We start from the raw sequence: 22,039 nt of genomic DNA, 5'->3' as shown, positions 1-22,039 counted from the left end.
TTTTCTCTGAGCTTGGCTTGTTTTCTTACAGACGTTTCATTACCCAAACTAGGTAACATCATCAGGACCAGTATTGATGTTGTTACCTAGTTAGGGTTAGGTATTGAAATGTCTGCAAGAAAACAAGCAAGCCCAGAGAACACCAAGGACCCCTCATAGTTTAGTTTTCTTCAGTGGTTGGATTCAAATAATTTAACAACCAGTTCTCTGCCCTAATGATCGGCTGGGTAGGTGGGGCTCGGTGGTCATGTGATTCGGTGGGCGTGGCCAACTCAATGTCTCTCACTCACGTCAATGGGCTCTTCGCCTTAGCTGTTACAATGTAATAAGGGTTAACCGAAGAGGCAGTTTCTATAAGAAGGGCAATAAAGATTAGGCTAGAAACAATACCAGAATGTTTCCTTCCCGCCTTATAGGATTAGCCCTGTAAAGTGGAAAAAAACAAAGGGAAATTTCTTCCAACAACCAGTTCTCCGAACTGCTTAGAAAGTTAACAACCGGTTCTCCCGAATAGGTGCAAACCGGCTGAATCCCACCACTGGTTCTTGTGTGAAGCATCTTCCAATGGTTTTTGTTGCTCTTTAAAGCTCTGTTCCTTGAAGTCTGACAGTTAGGAGACACACAGTGGGCTGAGTTGTTCAAGAGCGCAGTCTGCGTTGGATTTATGATATGCTCAAAACTCACAAAATTGTAGCCGGAGGAAATTTGGACATGGGTGACTGGTGGATACGCACCCACACTGGAGGGTGTACTTTGCGAAAGTGAGCATCTCAGTAAGAGAAGGAGATTCAGCGCTGCTCTCTTGTAACAGAAAGGCTGTGAAGAGGTGTTCAGGCTTGCAAATGGACATCCTGAAAGGTCTATAAAATACAGGTTGGTTACCAAAAAATGCCGGTTCTGTGCTCTATATGCACCCAGGGATTAGAATGTAGTACTCTGGTGTTCTCCAGTGACTGTCATTCTTACTAAATGTGTGACTTGCTGATGGGTGGATCAAAAATATCTCTCCTCCCCATAGATTTGGCTGTTTTTGGTTCTAGCTTCGTAATCTTCGCAAGTTTCTTTCCCACTCCTTTTCAGAATTTTTTTGGGGGGTGGGGGTGGGGAAGGAATTGCTACTGCTCTCTTTTGTTTACAAGATGTGCCTGACTGTGTATTTTGTTTCTCCTTTCCAGCTGCTCCAATCCACAGATGCAGAAGATGGCTTAGCAACAGACCAATCTTCTCCCATGCTGGGGTCCCTCTGTGCCCGGCAGTTGGACTGATGTGAATCTTTTGTTTTTTGGGGATCGGAGAAGCTTGTTCCCAAAGCCAGTCTTCCCTAATTCATGAGCCAGCAGGATGTGGTCGCCGTCCTTTCAGAACGCCTTCTCATAGCTGCGTACAAAGGGCAAGTGGATAATGTGGTGCAGCTTATCAACAAGGGTGCCAAGGTAGCTGTTACCAAGGTAACAAGAGAGAGGGAAGAAAAAACTCCTTACAAATTCACTGAGAGCTAACCTCACTCCTAAAGTATTTTTTCCCCCTCTGTGATAAATGTCTTCTGGCTTTTGAAAGTGTAACTGTTCCAGAGACCGGTATGGATGAATGTGTGTGTGGTTTTTTTTTCTTTTTCCTTTTCATTCTGCAGTTGCATTTAGGTGTCAAATAATTTTCCTTCTCTTCTGCTGTTTTTTCCCCCCCCTCTGAAAGGGGAAGAAGCAAAAAGCTTCGGCTAATAATGTGCAGAGTTTTCAAAGCGGGTTTTGCATTTGTGTTGGCAAGATGAATTGCTGTGAAGTGGAGGGGTGGGGGGAAAATTGAACCACAGACCTTTGGGCTTCCTGAGACGGGGTAAATGGAGATAAATACACTTTAGAAGGAGGAAAGCATTTTGGGGGGAACAAGCAAGTGCTACGTCATGTATTCCGTATTTTCAAATGGCTGAGAACATCTTGAGTGCTTCTAGTGCATTGTACGTTGTGCCCATTCGACTAATTTCTCCAAGTGAAGATTTTAAAGCAGCGAATTAGACTTACAAAACCTTGAAGTAATCCATTGAGTGATCCCCTTCCCAGGGAGAAAGATTTATTCCTCTGAGATTGTTCAAAGAGACAGAACTTAGGAGCAATTCCTCACTGACTCTGTTCTGCCAGGATCTCATCTGTAACCTGGGACAAGTAGCTGTGATCTGACTTAATTGCCGGGTTTCTGTGCTTCCACTCCAGGTACCACAATGATCAGGGAAAGATAGAAGAGGAATGCAGAGTTGCACATTAATTTCTTCCTCTGGGCAAAACAATACGGAGTTATTTAAATCTGGGAACCACATTCTGACAATGTTGGCGGTCTTAATGCCCTAAAAAAAGTCAGAGAAGAACTGATGGTACTTTCAGAATGACTCACTTATCTATAAATTTAAAAATAAATGGCTTCCACTATCTGCTAGTGCAGCTCCCATAAAAAGACAACAAATTATTTTCTTCTCTCCTTTCTTGTGTTTCTTTTCCTTCCTTCCTTCCTTCCTTCCTTCCTTCCTTCCTTCCTTCCTTCCTTCCTCCCTCCCTCCCTCCCTCCCTCCCTCCCTCCCTTCCTCCCTTCCTCCCTCCCTTCCTTCCTTTATGTATGTATATTCTGCTTCTTTTGATAATTTCTTGGAGCTGGTGCATCACAGCTCAGATTTCTAGACATTAAAGGGGTATATCTGAAAAAGAAAAGCCACAAGGCAAAACAAACAAAAATGTGTTTGTATGCCTCAGTATTAAATAAATAGCCTTACCAGTAAGCTATGATTGACTGCAACTCATTGTTAAGTGAACATGTGTAGCCGTATGTCTATATTTACCTTGGAGTAAAGTACCGTATTGAAATGACATTGTAAATGAAAGTTGGGGGGAGCCTGTCTCACTTTAGGAAAATGAACTGTATGGTGGATCAAGAATCTGTTTTCAGACATAATGTATCAGAGACCTTTGAAATAACTCACTAGACCTTTTTTTTTGTATTTGGTTCGGTTGAAATTTTAAAATTAACTTTTGAAACCTTCAGTTTCCTGGAATTGTTTGGAATAATGGCTGGAGGCTGGCACAGACACCTTTGCATTTGTTGGTTTCGCTGCAGTTAGCGTTATATTTCAATAACAACCAGTTACGGTAATTTTAAGATGTTCAGTGCATAATTTATGCCCATTACAAGAGTCAAGGTACCAACTTGCACAATCACCCTAGTTGCAAAGCTGGAAAACAAAGGGCAGAACAGTTGATTCCATCAATATTTGGCAGGGGATGCCATGTATGGTGAAAAATTGTTGCACTCCTGTTTTAAAACAGGATAATCTTTTAGAAGTTCTGCTTCTAAACCACAATTGGACTGGAACCTCAGTTGTTGAGCAAAGCAGTTGTTAAGTGAGATGTCACTTAACAACTGCTTTGCTCAATGACTGCAATTTCCAGCGCACCTGATTGTGTTGTTTAGTGATTGTCTGGGTTTCTAAAAAGATGGAGTCCCAAGTAAGGAGTGCAAGGTGTGTCAGGGGAGTGGGGGAGACCCTAGGAGGCTCCGATCAGCAGCTGAAAATCCTCCATGCTTTTCAGACCTTGAATTGAGAGACACTTGTCTGTCGCCTGTGCCACCCCCCTAAAGCAGGGATCCCCAACCTCCGGTCTGTGGATTGGCACTAGACTGCGGCATGCTACAAACTGGGCTGCGCAAACAAGCGAAGCCCCCATCCATGGGCTGCAGACAGAACACCCCTTCCAGTCTGTGGAAAAAACCTCTCTCCCCGAACCGGTCCCCGGTGCCCAAAAGATTGGGAGCCACTGCCCAAAGGTACTCCATGCCCCATTTCCTTACCACATTGTCTATGCTCAGGAGCTGAAAATCTTCCCTACTGAAATACTTTATAAAAAGGACACTGGGAAATAATTTTATTTTATTTTGTTGGTGATCTGAATGGCAGTTGTTTTGTAACAAGCTACCGTATTTTATTTTTTTTGCTGAATCTGAAAACATTTTGTTTCTGTGGGAGTGAATTCAATTTGCATGGAGTTCTTTGTTTACTTTCCATGAAAGCAGCCAAAGGGCCTTTTATAAATAGGACGATTCCAGAAACAAGGGAGATTTTCCATGCGATTAATATAAATAAAAACAACATTACATTTTACTTGGTACTTTTTATTAAGTATTGGAATAAAGTGTTTTAACCCAAGATATATTAGATACATTTCTAATAGAATATCATTAGACTTTTTCATTCTTTAAATGGCAAACTCCTGCTCTTCTAACCAGTTCCTTTTAAAACTGGCCTAGAAAAGAACATAAGAATTTGCCTGCTGTATCAGGTCAAGGTCCATTTTAATCCAGCATTTTTATTCTTACAGGGGTCAAATCAGTTCCTTCTAGAGTGCTCCTGAGCAGGAGAGGGAGACATCTTTTGCTGCCTGATATTCTCTTGCAATTCTGACCCCAAATTGTTCAATGAATTTCCATGGCTGAGAGCAGTCTTGAACTTGGATCTCCCCAGTCCTAACACCATAACTATCACAACATCAACAAGTCTTTGGCCATCCCCATATCTTTGCAGTAAAGAATTCCCCAAGTTGATTATATGCTGGGTGAAGAAGTACAGTAATCCTTGACTTACCTTTAAGCCATTCCTTTAGAGTTAAAAAGGCACTAAAAAAAGTGACTTACAACTGGTCCTCACATTTACAACTGTTATAGCATCCCTACAGTCATGTAATCAAAATTCAGATGCTTGACAACAGGCATATATGGTATCTATGGTGGTTGCAGTATCCTGGGGTCATGTGATCATTAGTTACAATCTTCCTGGCTGACTTCCAACAATCAAAGTCAATGGAGGAAGCCGGATTTGCTTAAAAACCATGTGATTCACTTAACAGCAACATTTGCTTAACAACCATGGCAAAAAAAGGTTACAAAATCGGAATGTGTCTCACCCAACAACCTTCTTGCTTAGTAGCAGAAATTCTGGCTTTCAATTGAGGATTGCCTGTAATTCCTTTTGGTCTGTTCAAATCAGCTTCACTGAATGACCTAATGATGTTTCGAGAGGGAGAAAAATTTCCTATCTGCAGTCTCCATGCTATGCATGACTTTATATAATTCAATTATTTTCCTTTTATTATCTACTTTTTTCATGACCTAAGGGTCCCACTTAATCTAAGCTTTCTTCTAAGGAAAGTGTTTGAGCCCCCTGCCCTCAAAAGTACACATAGTTCTGCCCTACCATGCAGGCTACTTCAGCTGATTGCAGTTCTGCAGTTCGGCTGTTCAAATCTCACCGGCTCAGGGTTGACTCAGCCTTCCATCCTTCCGAGGTGGGTAAAATGAGGACCCAGACTGTGGGGGTGATATGCTGACTCTGTAAACCGCTTAGAGAGGGCTGAAAGCCCTATGAAGCGGTATATAAGTCTAACTGCTATTGCTATTGCTAAGTCTTTGTCCATCGGTGCAGATGGCTAAACCAACCTCACCCTCCCTACCCCCAAAGATTAAATCATCTTTGTAAGACACTGACTTTAAACAGAAGAGTCTGGGAAGTGAATTTATAATATGTGTCTGTAGAAGAGGGGCGCAATGCCAAGCTGGTAGGAAAAGAAAAGAAAACAAAAAGACTTTATAACCTCCGACCTCTGCTGGAAGAAATCTGTCAGCGCTGGTGACAGAATGGTATCTTTTGCCACAACTGAGGCAAGAAGAAAACTAAGAAAGGTCATGTTACATTCTGTTAGTGTGAAATGCCTGAGGAGTTTTGGGAATTGCTGGAAAACCACTGCTATCGGCATCAGCTGCCTGAGATCGCCTCCTCACACCTGACAGCTTCATTTGGTTGTAATGCCACACTTTTGTACACAGCACTAGAATTTTGTATTATGCGAACCAAGTCTTGGACCCCACCCCTCCAAAGTTTGTATTCAAGGAGCAATTGGAAATGTTTACATCTCTTCAGAATTTGATCAATTTCAGTTGATCATAATGTCAAAACTTTGCATAAACTTAATAGCTTGTTTTCCCAAACTGTGGGAAAGACTAACCATAACCAAGAGTTTAAAACAATTGAAAGCTGATCCTTAAGGAGAATTTGGAAGGGCATAAGGACTCACTGGAGAAGGACCTAATGCTGGGAAAGATTGAGGGCAAAAGAAGAAGAGAATGACAGAGAAAGAGAGAGCTGGATGGAGTCACCGAAGCAGTAGACGTGAGCTTAAATGGACTCCAGAGGATGGTAGAGGACAAGAAGGCTTGGAGGAACATTGTCCATTGGATCACGATGGGCCGGACACGACTTCGCAACTAAGAACAATAAGGCTTCCCCCATGTAATGGTATCACATATTTTCACCTCAAAGTCCTACATATTAGTAGTCTGAGATTCTCAGACTTTCCAAAATTGAAGTCATGCAGCAGAATTGTACCAAAGTTGGAGAAAGCTAGTGTAGCGTTATGACCAGACAGGTTAATCTATGAATCTACCTGATTATTGCTTACAAGATTTCCTTTTGACACACTAGAATATCTTCCAAACTTTATTGCCTTTGGAGCAGGTGATACATACAAATTGCCATCCTATAGCACACTTTTATAGAAGTCCAAAAACACTTAGTGCACATTCTGAACAGATACAGGTAGTCCTCGACTTATGACCATTCATTCACTGACTTCAAAATTAGGACAGTGCTGAACAAAGGGAATTACAGCCCGTACCCAAAATTATGGTTGTTGCAGTGCCCTGTCGTCGTGTTAAAAGTTAGGAGGCTTGGTAGTGTGTCCACTCTTATTACTGTGGGAGTGCTGCAATTCTCCCCAGCCTCCCCATCTATCTCTACCTCTCTCTAGGCTGCCCTGCACAGTGGCACTTGGCCACAGTGTTGTGGGTCTGAAGTAGAGGCCTGGGTCCTTCAGCAGTCTCAATCAGTTGCCACCACCTTAGGCCTTGACTTTAGCGCTAGTGCTTCTTCTGCCATTGAGAAATGCCACCTATCTTCCCCCTGATGTAGGCCACCCCACACAGCAACACTCTGTAGCAGTGCCGAGGCTGGGCCTGAAGTAGAGGCCTGGCAATTGCCACTATTGCAACCTTTGCATTAGCCTTGTGTGTGATAAATCTCGCAGTCTCCTCATGAAGAACAGTTGTCTGGAGCACTTGTGGGGGATCTCATTCTTCTTATATGGAGAGGAATGACTCTCCATCTCTTCATTCTGCCACAGTTGTCAGCTCTCCTTTTCAGAGTTTTCACAATTTCTTCCCGGAAGTCCCATGGTGATGGAGATGCCAGCTTTATCTTCCCCGGAGCACCCTGGCACCATCTCCAACACCACTCTGGAAATTCCCCAAGCTTCTGAAGCAGATTTTCAAAAGGACAGAAAAAATTGTAAAGAGGAAGAAATTAATAAAAATGACATTGTCTGCTTCTTCTAATCTTCTTTTTTTAACTGAGTTATATGTTCTTAACATTATAACATTTGGGAATTCTTATTTGGTGAAGCAACTACTAACCATGTCGACTTTTGGACATTAATAACATCATAGTCTCAGCTTACCAGCATTGAAAAAAGATTTCTGCCTTCTCTTTTCTTGACTGGAGGTCATTAAATCAAGCCCAGTTGAAGAAATCTAGGGTGAACGTTTAGATTCAATGATAATTCCAGTATGCATAATCTGGTAAACACTTCATAATAAGTGTTGTGCAGGTTCAGACATATACTTAAGTTTGTTCTGAACCCTATAGTTGTTAGAAGTAGGGCTAGCCTAAACATTTCTATTGACAAGAGTCTCTTTCAGTTACTCTCTGGTGGTATGTGTGTCATATAGTTCTGAAAAACATGCCAAGTATCAGTATTACAGAGCTCATTTTCATGTTAGTGCTGAGAAACTATTGATGGTATGAAGATGCTTAAGAGTCCCAAGAAAATTGTGGATATTTACAAATGCCATTGTTAACTAAACATTTTGAATAGGTCATGCAACATTGGCATTTTATCAGTTTGTAGTAATATGTATTGCAGTTTGCCAACTTAAATAGCTTCCTTTTCAGTTCATCCAGTTTTCTGGAAGGTTTGAAATTATGTCTGGTAATTCAACTGTATTAGTTGATTGTCATTAATGTAGATTCTTGCATTGGGACAAAAAGTTGGTTTCCTCATTGAGATCATGATCCAGAAACAATATCTTCTATCTAAAACAAATTTTAAAGACATATCTGGGTTTTCAGTACCAGCAGCCGAAACAGCTATGATTTTGCAAACAATTGGTAGTTCTCATTTAGCGACTGCCTTGTATGGCGACTGTGCTCAGTTACAACACTGATGAAAAAGTAAGTTTACGATCAAACCTCACATTTACAATCTTCCCAGGCTTGTAAGGCAAAAGAAAATTGAAGATGTTAAGCTCAGACATGGTTTCACTTAGCGATTGCTTTGCTTAATGACAGAGTTGCTAATCCCAATTGTGGTCCCTAAATAAGAATTACCTTATGAGGCAGTTCCTTTTTCCATTGCAAGTAATTCTTGCTTTACTCCAACTATTTTTGACTAGCCTCTGGCTTCAGTGAATCATTTCCCCCCTTTCCTACTTACAGAGCTTCCATAGCATCTAATGTTCCAGCAGCTAATTTTCTTCCCATTTCCCTTTTACCTATTTTAATTCTGCCATGGTTATAGGTTGCACTTTTGAAAGTTTGGGCAACTGATATTCAATCGTCTTTGAGCAAAATGGGGAACATATTGCTCTTTTCCTAAACCCTGTCAAGAGTTTATTGCTCTTTCTTGGTGGCTTCATCTCCTTGATTTGAAATAGGTGACTCTAAGCCAGGGGCGTCAAGCTTGATTTTATTGAGGGCCACAATTCTGGGTTGGGGGTGGGCATGGCCAGCTCGATGTCACTCATATTGGGGGGGGGCTGTCATGGCCCGAGTTCTCTGCTAGTAAAAATGGGCTCACTAGCTCCATTTTCAGCTGTGATGGCCTCCTGCAACCTGCCCCCCTGCTTTAGGCCATCTCAATTACTTCTCCCAGATTTGACTTCCTTTCCAGATAACTAAAGTTTCCAATAGCAGAAAAAATATGCTCATTTCTTGTGTGCAGTGGCTAGAACAGAAAGAATAATTTCTAGCAGAGAGCTATGCCTATAAATCCCAGAGGTGCTTTTTCAAAAGATAACTGGACTTTCTTTGTTTTTCCTTGAAGACATTTCGCTTCTCATCCAAGAAGCTTCTTCAGTTCTTCAGAAATTATCTGTGGGACAACTATGACCTGGATGACTGAGAACTTCCATAGCCTATTTCTATAAGACTTTGTAGCTTGTTGTTAGGGTAAGGTGTCAAAAAGGCAAGTGACTTCAAGAGGAAAATCAACAGCTTGAGGTTCCCAAGGAAAGTTTAGGAGACTTCAGATCAGGGATGTCAAATTCACGTCGTCATCACATAATGTATCGGGACTTTCCCCCCCTTTGCTAAATCAGGGGTGGGCGTGGCCAGCATGTGATGCATCTGGCCTGCAGGTCATGAGTTTGATACCTCTGCTTCATCTTAGGCTGTTACTCAGGGCCTGTGGATTCCACCCTCGTTGCCAGTGAAGTAGAACCGAGGAGAAACGAGGCAGGAGTCTCCTGAGGTAAATTAACAGTGCTTTATTATAACAAACTGAACAGTAGACAGGCTAGTGGTAGACAGGGACCCCCTCCCTGCTTGACAGCTATTTATACAGAGCTGTCAAGCAGGGAGGCCAATAGGTGCGCATCTGACAGCCCATACTCAGTCATGCCGCGCCTTAGCCAATCAGGCGCGGCCTGGCTGTTGCTGGCTGTCAGTCGTAGCCTTGAGGACTAAAACACTTCAGATGTTCAAATTCACCTTCAGATCATTACTATCAGCCCAACCTATTTCACAGGATTATGAAAATGGAAAAATGGAGCAAAAATGGAGCTATATATACTATTCTGAGCTTCTGGAAAAAAAATGGAGCACATAAATTGAACGAGTATAAATAAAACTGATGTTGGGAATTGGAGCTGGACTAAACATGGAAAAACAGAAGTTGTCCACCTCTGCTCTAGATGCCCTCAAGTGCTTCTCTGAAAGTTTAAATGTGTTTGAGGGGAACACAGTGGGAACATATATATGGAAATACAGGTTGTCCTCAACTCACAACAGTTTATTTAGTGATGTTACAATGGCACCGAAAAAATTACTTATGACTGTTTTCACATTTATGACCATTAGAGCATCCCCATGGTCACATGATCAATGAAAAAAATGAAAAAAAAATGTGATCAAAATTCAGATGCTTAGCAACTGGCTCATATTTATGACTAGTTAATAACCCGATGTTGCCCCGGTATTTATTTATAGGGAGGAAATGTCCGGACCAAATATAATTTCTAATATTGAATTTCTCCCTTACCAGAGGGAGGCCCCTTGTGGAGTACCGTGAAGCTGTTACCATGGCAACTCCACTGCACTGTACAATAGCAATAGAATCCATTTTACAGCAGTACCGTAGAAGCCATTTTAAGGCACAACAGGTTGTATCTTAACAGAACATACACCCCGAGGGATGTAAGGGGTGTCTTACCCCCACAGATAGTAAATCATCTTTGTACCAAACTTGGCTGAAATTGCTTGAGGCATTCCAGGGTTATTCTGGAACACACACACACACACATATATACACACAGCCATTTTTATATATAGAGAAGATGGTTGAAGTGTCCCAGAGTTATGTGATCAACTTTTTTAATTTTCTGACAATCAAAGACAACTGGGAAACCAGATTCACTTAACTGTGAGGAAGCTAGACTTAACAACTGTGTTACTAACTGAACAATTGCAGCGATTCACTTAACAATCATGGCAAGAAAGGTCGTAAAACAGGGCAAAACTCTCTTAACAAATGTCTTACTTAACAACATAAATTTTGGGCTCAATTGTGGTCATAAATGGAGGACTACCTATACTGGGTTGTAACCATAATTACTCTTTCCTGTTAACACAAGGAGGCAGAGGGGGGGGAATTGTCGCTGTGTTTGTGGGGGTTGTTTTGAGCAGCTCTCAAAAATGGCTCTTCAAATCATCTGATTATCTATCCTTAGGAAAGTTTTTAGGTTTCAGCCACAGCTTCTGTCTGCAATGAAAGGATAATGTTTATGTATGCTTAAAAGCAAAATGCTGAAACAATAGAAGATTCTATTGTTTTATTTCACCCCATAGCTTGATATGAAATTCAAGACACAAATTTTCTGACACTTCATTTGTGTATTAATGTTTGCTTTTTAATTATACATAGTATTTGTTTATAAGTACTAACATTTTTCAGTAGTCAGAACATGCCAGAAAGTTCTCCCTCTCAGGTAAAATAGTATTGCACAATTGTCAGTTGAAATTCCATGCTCATTATGCATTTAGGTTTCATTAAAATGGAATTTTGTGGTTTGGATTTCTTTGACTGTAAGCCATGAGTTGGAAGTAAAACCTTGTTAACTAACCAAGCTAATATGCTATGGTATGTTCCAAAAAAGCAAAGGTTGTTACTTTTGATGACATACATTTTGTACAACCTAACCAGAGGCTACTATTTGGGAATAATGAGAGAGCCAATTTGGTCTAGTGGTTAAGGCACTAGACCAAATTAATCAGAAGACCGCGAGTTCTAGTCCCACCTTAGGCATGAAAATTGGCTGAATGAATTTGGGCCAGTCTCTTTTTTTCATCCCAACCCCCCTCACATGATTGATGTTGTGGGGAAAATAGGAGGAGGAAGGAGTTTAGATATGTTCACCGCCGAGAGGTATTTATAATAGTAATAAAGGCGGGATATACACTAAATAAATAAACAAATAATTACCGAAAAGAAAAACAGCTAAACAAATTATGAAAATAAAGTCCAGAGATCAATTGTGTACAGGTGGTCCTTGATTTACGACCACAATTGAGTCCAAAATTTCTGTTGCTAAGTGAGACATTTGTTAAGTGAGTTTTGCCCCATTGTACGATTGCCACATTTGTTAAGTGAATGGCTTCAGTTGTTCAGTTAGTGACACCGTTGTTGTTAAGTCTGGCTTCCTCCTTGACTTTGCTTGTCAGAAGGTCACAAAAGGTGATTACATCATCCCAGTGTAGGATGATTACATCATCCCACACTGTGACCGTCATAAATATGAACCAGTTGCCAAGGGTCTGAATTTTGATCATGTGACCATAGGGATGGTGTAGTGGTCATAAGTGTGAAAAACAGTCATGAGTCACTTTTTTCAGTGGCGTTGTAACTTTGAATGGTCAGTAAATGGACTGTTGCAAGTTGAGGATTACCTGTATTAAATATACATAATCATATTAATCTGCATACTAAATATCTACATAGGTAGCTGTTGAAGTAGGTTAAGAACTTCCTTTCATTTTTTATTCCATTCCAATTATTTAAATATCTGTAATTTAAGATTTAGAATTTACTTCAAGATCTCCAATGTCACCTGGCTCCAAAGTGTAGGTTGCACAATCTCCAAATGCAGGGGTGGGCTGCTGGGAGGTTGCATGGGTTCGGGTCATCCTTTAGCTAGAATTCTGCCCAGTTCGGCGAACCCCCAAATTCCAACCCTGGCTGGCCATGCCCACCCCGCCCACCCCTCCCCTTTCCTCCCCTCCCAGGAGCCTCCATGTGGCCCGTTCATCATGCAGGGCCCGTGCAGAGGCTCAGGGAAGGGGGAAAACAGTCTACTGGAGGTTCCGAAAGTCCGGAAACAAGCTTATTTTGGGTCTCCAGAGCCTGGGGGAAGCAATTTTCGCCCTCCTGGAGGCTCAAAAAAAGCCTCCGGAGGCTGGGAAAGCCAAAAAACGGGCCTACCAGAAGTTCTCGAAGTCCAGAAATAGGCCTGTTTCTGGCCTCTGGAGGACCTCTGGAGCCTGGGGGGAAGCAGTTTTCGCCCTCCCAGAGGCTCAAGGAAAGCCTCCGGAGCCTGGGGAGGCTGAAAAACGTCCCTCCCCCACCGTTGTGCAGGAGGCTGACTAGGCCATGTCCACTATGGCCACGCCCACTTAGCAACGGGGCAGCGAACCTGTTGCTTCAATTTTTGAAGCCCATCCCTGTCCACTATGGCCACGCCCACTTAGCAACGGGGCAGCGAACCTGTTGCTTCAATTTTTGAAGCCCATCCCTGTCCAAATGGCTTTTTGAGCGATGCTGCTTACAGAAGGGGAGGTGGTATGATGGATTGCAGTGAAATGACAGAGGTAAACATCGAGGCAGAATTATCCACTGTCTAGTATATCTACAGCAGAGTACTGTAGATATTATGTTCACCTTCAGTGAGAGATCATGTCTAAATAAGCAGGAATAAGACATTATAACAAGTTGGGAGAGGAGGCGATGTAGAGCCTTACTGGCAAAATCTGTCTTCCCAAGATGAGAAATGGTAGAGCAGTCCCTTGGCTTAGTTTAGAGTATACGATCTAATTGGGGACTTACTGTATTATCTCTTCAAGGACTTCTCCGTTCATCCCAGAAATAGGAAAAGAGAGCAGAAGGTGCTTCAGATTTTATCATTCAAATATAGAACCAAATAGTAGACCTTCTGCCAATCCTGAACTACAGAGACAGCTCTGTAACAATATATAATGCATCTCTACCCACAAGGAAGATTTTAATAAGAATTATCCTTTTCAGATTGGTGCAGAGAAATCTTTAGATATTTGGAATAATATTTTAGATATCATTGGAAAAAGGGGAAACACAGAAAAACCAAAGAAAGGCAACAGTTGCGTACCTACTATTCTAAATAAAATCAACGCTGTCAGCCTGGCTAAACTAGTTACTTACAATACTGCTGTCTTGAATAAGATCTTATATGTCAGTACATATTTGGGACTCAAAACATATAGTAAGAAAGAGATCACCATCTGGGCCTTCTGTTTAGGTATTTTTAGGCAAGGCCCTTTCCTTCTTTCTTTGGAAGATAATTGAAAGGATAAAGAAAGGTAATTGAAGGCTTGGGAAATGGACTGTTATTTTATCCAGTCAAGCAAAATGCTTCTTTGCCGATGTCCTTGATCCAGTCAGCAAATTATAAATTATTTTGTAACTGAACTCACCTTCCTATAAATCTTGGTGGAGAGGGAAATGCAGGCATAAATAACCTTTTTAGCAATTTTATCACGGACATTATGCGAAAGCCTCATCTAGTTTTACTTCAGCATGAGGTGATATTATTAGGTTACTGTACATTGGGAACCATCTAAATTGTCCTCCCTCTTGATTAACAACAACTCATGTGAAGTCTTGGTCATCCAGGAGAGAAATGTATGGCTTATATTTGGCCCACCTGTTGCTTTAATGACAGTTATTGGAAAAGCATGATTGAATCAAGGGAAGTAGTAGTGCATTTAATGTATCATCAAAACTACCATTGGTAGGAAAATTGCATTTTGATCTTGATGAGTCATAGCTACATTTTACATGGGACAGAGCAGTGGTGGGTTTCAAAATTTTTTGGAACCTCTTCTGTAAGTGTGGCCTGCTTTCCGGGTCCACTCGTGGAACCTCTTCTAACCGGTTCGGTAGATTTAACGAACCAGTTCTACCGAATAGGTGCGAACTGGTAGGAACCCACCTCTGGGACAGAGTTAACCCTGCAGGTAAATTAAGTAATGATACCCCTAAAAATGAAGATGCTGCCATATAAGGGTTTGAAGGTATGAATGGGTAGATCATGGATTTTGTTAGTTAAAAGTGGTGATTGTAGCCATTTCAGATATTTGCATTCCTTGGTTTTGTCATGACCCCAAGAAAAGAAATGATGGTTGTGCCAATATTCTGGAACTATGATATGACCTTCTGAAGTACAAAGTTAAACTGTAGGAAGATATTTGGGACATATGGACCATATGTCATGCTGCCTGGTAGACTCCTTCCTGGCCTTCTGGACCTTATGACTGGGTTGTTTGGAGTTCCCCAGTTATTTTTGGAGATTTTAGCCTCTATGCCCTCAGGTCAGTGGTGGGAAAGACTTAGGAGTTCATGGTCTTCATGGTAACCATGGGTTTGCCACCAGGTTTGCCTGATCACATAAGTGGACATATGTAAAAACTCATTTTTACTTGTGTAGACTGAAAATTAGGGACTTTGCTTTGAGCTCTTTGCCATAGTCAGATCACTTCCTGGTCCAGATGAAATGTGTTGTCACCCCGGTCCTCCTCAGAGTGGGAGGATTAATCAGGATGGTCCAATTAGGTGCTTATGAATCCAAATGGATTCTAGCAAGCACTTGGAGATTTCCCTACCACTTGGACTTGCAATTATGTCAGGCATTTGCTGAAGAATCAGAACTGGAACGTGAGCAAGATTGCTCTCAAGCACTACTTGAGGTTGGTGTGTGTGAGTGGCTGACTCACCATTGATAACTGCGCTCAAAATCAGTTCAGACATTGTCAGTTTTCTCACATTGAATATTAACGGCACTATTGATATTAATGCTTGCATTCTTCTATTAAATGGTCTATTTTCATGAATTAGGCTTTGGTCAGCTGATAGTTGATAAATATGAGGAGGCTGTGGTGGATCACCTCAATGGACCACCAATGGTCTGCAGAAAGTAAGTCTGTTTGTGAGGGTAAGGGTGAAGAGTCAACAATGTTCAATATTCAGGTGCTGGATTAGGAGAGAGAAAACTGAAGTTCTAGTTCTGTCCTAGGATTGAAGCCAGCTGGTGACTTTGGACCAATCAATCTGTCTCACCTCTAGGAGGAAAGTAATGTCAAAGTACTTCTAAAATGTTGCCAAGTAAACAGCATGGAGTTGTCCATGTGGTTAAAACTGACTAGAAGCCTATGCATGTATGCACACACACATGCACATACACATCCATACTCATGCACCAAAGACACACAAAAACAAATAAGGCACCCAAAAAAGAATTGGAATTCTTTTGAGTATTTTAAAATAAATAAAAGCAAGTTTCTAAATTTGAGTTCCCTTTGGAGATCAGGGTAAGGTGGATTTTCCTGCTCCCACCATATCTTGGGGTCTGAACACTGTTTTACGCAAAATCTTTCTCTTCCTGTTTTCTTTTAAAAACATAGTCAGATCCAATCACATTGTGCATATATGAATGTTTGCACCTTGCATTAAATTTATCTTTTTAAAAACTACACTATAGCAATGCTTATTCTCAAATGATATGTATAGTTTTATTCTGAGAGGCTCCTAAAGAGGACTATTAAGTGCCAAGTGTAAAGTGACTTAAATTACATCTTTGTGGTTAAAATACTGAAATACAGATTCAAGCTGTTTCAGTGGGCTTGGAAATATAATATCATTTCCTTTATTTCCTTTCAATTAATTACGTTGTACACTATAGCTTTTACAGTGATGTGTGCCAACCTTTGGTGTTAAAACTTGTTCAGCAGTTGGTATTTTCTTCTTTCCAGCATGGGCGGACACCTCTCCATCTTGCAGCTTACAAAGGTCATCTCCATGTGGTCCAGATTCTGCTCAAAGCAAGCTGTGACGTGGATCTTCAGGATGATGTGAGTAGTCACAACCATTCTGGCAAGGAGCATTTCATATTTGTAATCTTAAGAATCAGCTATGTGTGGCTCACTGTGGAAACTATGTTTGCCTGGAAAATACATTTTTTTTAAAAATTGGTTCCAAGCTTCTGTGGGTGAACCTTCAAGAGGAATTAGCGCATGGGTGTCAAACTTGCGGCGTCACGTTGCCCTCACGTGACGTTTTTCCCCTTTGCAGAGTTGGGGTGGGCATGACCTACGTGTGATACATCTGGCCCGCGGGCCGCCAGTTTGACACCCTGCATTAGCAAGTATGATGACAATGCAGATCAGTTACTTTAGGCGTTCTTTTCAAAAGCCTAAAAATGAATGTTTCCTAGATATTTTTTTTTAAGTAGTTGCAGGAAGAAATGAGTATAGGTAGATTAAGGACTAGTTATAATCTGTTGGAAGCATGTTAGACATTTTTTTAAAAAAATGCATTTGCCCTTCCATTAAGGACATTGGATGGGGCTGATTTATTTTTCCCCGAGAAGCATTTGGGAGGAGTTTCTACTTTGAAGAGGCCAAAATGTCAATTAATGTTTTCACTGCAAGTTCTGTTTGGCTGTGTTCGAGGGGTCAATGTCTACACCCCTGGCAGTTGCATTAAAAGGGTGAAACATAGTCCAAGGAGGTTTGTATTTATAGCAATGCATTAGTGCATATCATTACTGCATGGAACTAAGAAACTTTGGCAAGAGAGGGTTCATGATTGATTAGTTACACCCTTTGTCGATTAAGCTTGGCCATTTTCAACTTTACAAAAATAATGAATGCATAGATACAAAAATGGCGGTTTTGTTACTGTCCATAGTAGTTACAGAATCTTGATTATTATTATTATTATTAAATCTGGGTAGCATTTCTTCCAGCCATGTTGTTGAGCTTAGATCAAAAGTTAATTAATCGATGAAGATACTCAAGTGATCTTAACTTGAAAATGATTACTATTTATTTGGTTAAATAATGACATTCTCTTTTTTCTGTAGCATCCCAGTACTTTGCTGCTTTTGATAAAGTATAGTGTTGCACAAATATCTATGTTCTTTTAGATCCAGACATTAGTGGATTAGTTATACATATTTGGACTCTCTTTCATTAATTGTATTTTCTACTCAACAATTTCTTCAGAGAGCTTATGCTCATGTACATGTTTTTCCTCCCTCAAATGTATCCTTAGAGCAATCCTGTAGGATAGTCAAAGTGAGTGGCACTTATTGTGCCAGAGACATACAAGTTGAGTGAGGACTGTCATGGCTCAGCAATGCTACTCCCACATTTGCCCATAAGTATGGCTAATAATGATGTCTTGCAGCAACCAAGATAACTAACACTATCAACTTTCAAGAGGCTGTCTTTTATTTTGATTTCCCCCACCCCACTAAGCCACGGGTGTCAAACTCGCGCTATCACATTGTCGTAACTTTACGTATCATAACTTTTCCCCCCTTCGCTAAACCAGGGGAGGGCGTGGCCAGTGCGTGACGCATCTGGCTTGTGGGCCGCGAGTTTGACACCCCTACACTAAGTCTTAGAAGTAATTATTTGTAGATATCCAACTATAAATCATGTATTTATTATCTGATATATATACCTATCTCAAGCTACTGATCTCAACAAGTAACAAATCATCGTGACCAGTATTCTCATAATTACAGAGTCCTCTGCCAGATGATGTAAAGAAACTTGTTAAATGTGGTAGAATATTTTAAATGCTGACTTCATGTTCTACAGATGTTGATCGTTAACATATTGTTAAAGACCTAATCATTAATTGAAGAATGACCTCCAGTGACCTTGAATGGGATTATTATGAATTTCAGCCTGTGGAAGCCAGTTCTCTAGACTATGAAACCCCACGAAGTAATTTTTTCCTTCTCCCTGCTAATCCCGCAAGCCCCTATTGGAATCCAGATGCCATCTCTGATTGGTCAATGAGTGTTCATACAGCACACGCCCCAGAAATAGTCAAGGGAGCTGTGGTCCTGGTCACAGAAGTCGAGGAAGAAAAAAATAAGAAAAAACAGAGGAAAAAGGCTAGAAAAGATCCTAGAAGATTGCAAAGAGAGAAAGAGGTTAGAACTCTTTTCAGCTTGCATGTAGCATTCGGATTGGCCATCTGGCATGTCGGATCTACTTCAAAAATGCATGGTTGCATGTCTCATTTACTTAGACGCTTCTCCACAAAGTAATTTACCTTTTGTGTAGAGTCCCGCTGTGTGTTCTAGGGGTCCCTATCTAAGGGAATGAAGTGTATCCCAAATGCCAAAGGATATTGCTTCCATTTATATGGACTCATCCCTAAACAAGGAATCTGAGTGTCATGTACATAAGTCATTCACAGGCAACCGTGAGTTCTGGGAGCATTTTTAATTCTTGCTTTAATAAATCAGGTTGTAGTGGCTTTAAGGACTGTCATCTCAGGCATTATTTTGAACCATGATGATGCCCAAATGAGGACTTACACAAATAAACTCTGGCCTTTTATTTTTATGTCACAGTGTTGCACACAAATACCATATTTTTGGACTATAAGATGCACCGGAATATAAGACGCACCAAAATTTTGAAGAGGTAAATTTTAAAAAAATGTTTCTTCCTTCCCGGCCCCCAGGAACACTCTGTAGGCCTTCCAAACCCTCTGCATGTCCATTTTTTGTGTGAAAAACTGGGTGTGCAGAGAGTTTGAGAGGCCTGCAAAGTGCTCCTGGGGGCTGGGGAGGGCAAAAACGAGCAAAAACAGCCTGTTTTTCACAAAAACAAGCCTATTTTTTGCAAAGATGCACCAGAGGCCTGCAGAGTGCTTCTGGGGGCTTGGGAGGGCAAAGCACCCCCATTTTTGTGAAAAACTGGGCCATTTTCACTTATTTTTGCCCTCCCCAGTCCCCATGAGCACTTTGCAGGCCTCCCAAACCCTCTGCATGTTCATTTTTGCGAAAAACAGGATGCACAGGGTGGAGTTTCGGGAGGCCAAAAATGCTGTATTCAGTGTATAAGATGCACCCAGATTTCACCCACTTTTTTGTAGGAAAAAGGTGGGTCTTATACTCCAAAAATATGGTATATATAAACATGTACATAAGATGGAGTCATCAAAATACAGATTTCACTGCTTCTGTCTCCTTGGACGAATATGATCTCAGGATCAGTATCTGGAATGGTTGAAGAATACATATTATCTATGAGGAGTTGCTCATTTTGTGAAATGGTTGAGGTATTGGAAGATAGCTTGGTTAGGACTATTGGCTATGAATGTTTAAAATGTTTGAATTGTGCATGCATTTACCGACTTTCCAAACTATGCAGGAAGGTTTTGGCAACGGGCTTTTTGCATTCTCATTTATTAATTGGTTTTGTGTTCTTTTATTTTCCTTATTTTTGGTGATCATCGAATAAATTAAAAAAGGACGGTTAAGATAATTCAAGTATGTATTCTTATTAACTGGATTACTATAGGGAACACAGTGGACAGTGGCTTAAAGACACTGGATTTGTCAACTAGAGATGGCCAGTACTCCCACAGTTCAAGCCCTTGGCATTGCATGACGGAATGAACTCCCGTCATTTGCCTCTAGCTCTTGCCCACCTAGCAGTTCGAAAGCATATAAAAAATGCAAATAGATAAATAAGTACCACTCCGGTGGGAAAAGCTAGTAATATTCCAGGTGGAAGTGGAAGCCAGTGCCTGACCTGCCCCAGTGCGAGGCGAGGTCAGTGAAAGAAAGCCTGGATGAGCTGCTAGCCACCTGGGGTAAAGCTAGTTTGCCCCCTGTGATGCACTATGAATAGCGTGCATGTGTGAACAAAATGAACTGGAAATTTTAGACTGAACTGTTGTTAGTTGCGAAGTGATGTCCGACCCATTGTGATCCCATGGACAATGTTCCTCCAGGCCTTCCTGTCCTCTACCATCCTCTGGAGTCCATTTAATCTCATGCTGACTGCTTCAGTGACTCCATCCAGCTACCTCATTCTCTGTCGTCCCCTTCTTCTTTTCCCCTCACTCTTCCCCAGCATTAGGCTCTTCTCCAGTGAGTGAAGACTGAACTGTTCTGTGGTTAAAAGGCATTGTAGATTTCCTTGGCTATCTCTGCCATGCACTAAAAAAACCAAACCAAACCTGGGTTGCTATTTCCCTTTCTTATAAATATGAGAGTATTAATTTCAGGCACCAAATAAGCGTTACCTTGAATAGAGGGGACTATTCTCTTATTCTGATAGCTGGATTATATATCTTTATATCATTATTTCTACTTTAACACAGATTTACAGTAGAATTTACATATTAAGCGCAACATCTAGCTTCCAATTGCTATTGCACTCAATGGGGTTTGGTTCATTCTGAATTGCCAGAGAAGAGTCGTCTTTTGACCCAGAGTTGTCATGTGACCATGTCACTTACTGACAGATGTTCCAGCACTTCCGGTTCCTGTTGCTAAGTGAATCCTGCACTGTTATTTGAGAGCCGAGGTGGCGCAGTGGTTAGGGTGCAGTACTGCAGGCCATTTCAGCTGACTGTTATCTGCAGTTCAACGGTTGTAATCTCACCGGCTCAAGGTTGACTCAGCCTTCCATCCTTCCAAGGTGGGTGAAATGAGGACCCAGACTGTGAGGGCGATATGCTGACTCTGTAAACCGCTTAGAGAGGGCTGAAAGCCCTATAAAGCGGTATATAAGTCTAACTGCTATTGCTATTGCTATTATTAAGTGCAATGGCACGAAGTCACCATTTGTGACCTGCCAGCTTTCCAAGTGATGTGACTTGTACGAAGCGGGCAAAGAAGGTCGCAAATAATGATCACGTGACCACAGAATGCGGCCACCATAAGTACAAGGACCAGTCATAAATGCCACTCATTCATCACCATTGCCATTTTGAATAGTCATTAAGCAAGAACCACCTGTATTACTCTTTTTTTCATAATTTTTAAAAAAAATGTATTATACTTCTTTATATCCTATTCTTTGCATTCACCTGTGCTAGATAATTTGTATTGCAGTCACCAGGTCATCTCCCATGTGTGAAGGCATCATTGCCACAGAAAGCTGGGCTGACTAACTATTTTGTAGGCTTTTCTGCTTTGATGTGGGCAGAAACTATCAGTGTTGAAGCAACTTCCTGCTGTGTGACTTGAGATTCGTTTTAATTGGAGAGAAATTTTTCCAGAGCAGACATTGTCTTTCTCTAATGTCAGCATAATGCTGGTTTTTTGTTCATGTGCTGATCTGATTAAAGTTACTGTTACCACAAAAATCTATTGGGTGAGTGAGCGAGTCAGCTTCTGTTATGAATTAGTAATCAGGCTAAGCTATTTTATAGTAAGGAGTTATACAAGGCCCAGTAATAAAAATAATTGAACTTCTCTGAGGTTATCTATCATTTTTTTTAAAAAATGGAATATGGTTTCCTTAAGAGTGTTTGTGTCAAAATCATACAAGAATATGTGTGTAATTTTATCCCCATGTATATTAGTAGGAACTGATGAGTTTCACTACTAC

The 22,039-nt window shown here is 41.1% G+C and overlaps 1 protein-coding gene across 9 annotated transcripts in view; it reads left to right on the top strand.

The window, feature by feature from the left end:
* ANKRD6 (ankyrin repeat domain 6) overlaps window positions 1-22,039 on the top strand; it is a 94,495-nt gene that overhangs the window by 45,226 nt on the left and 27,230 nt on the right. For 4 of the 9 annotated variants that reach the window (XM_087718754.1, XM_087718755.1, XM_087718749.1 and 1 more), the window contains exons 2-4: window positions 1,176-1,448; window positions 16,418-16,516; window positions 18,438-18,615. In XM_087718754.1, coding sequence (XP_087574880.1) covers window positions 16,419-16,516; window positions 18,438-18,615 — 276 coding nt within the window. In that variant the 5' untranslated portion in view covers window positions 1,176-1,448; window position 16,418. Of the gene's footprint in view, window positions 1-855; window positions 874-1,175; window positions 1,449-9,533; window positions 9,615-16,417; window positions 16,517-18,274; window positions 18,616-22,039 lie in introns of those variants that run through there. The other 5 variants (XM_087718751.1, XM_087718752.1, XM_087718756.1 and 2 more) reach the window with 5 other exon arrangements.

This window comes from Thamnophis sirtalis, unplaced genomic scaffold (genome assembly GCF_051295495.1).
Source record: "Thamnophis sirtalis isolate CommonGarterSnake01/CBP01778 unplaced genomic scaffold, rThaSir2_p1.2 scaffold_6, whole genome shotgun sequence".
In the NCBI taxonomy this organism is placed as follows: domain Eukaryota; kingdom Metazoa; phylum Chordata; class Lepidosauria; order Squamata; family Natricidae; genus Thamnophis; species Thamnophis sirtalis.
This window is presented reverse-complemented; position numbering and strand designations above follow the sequence as displayed.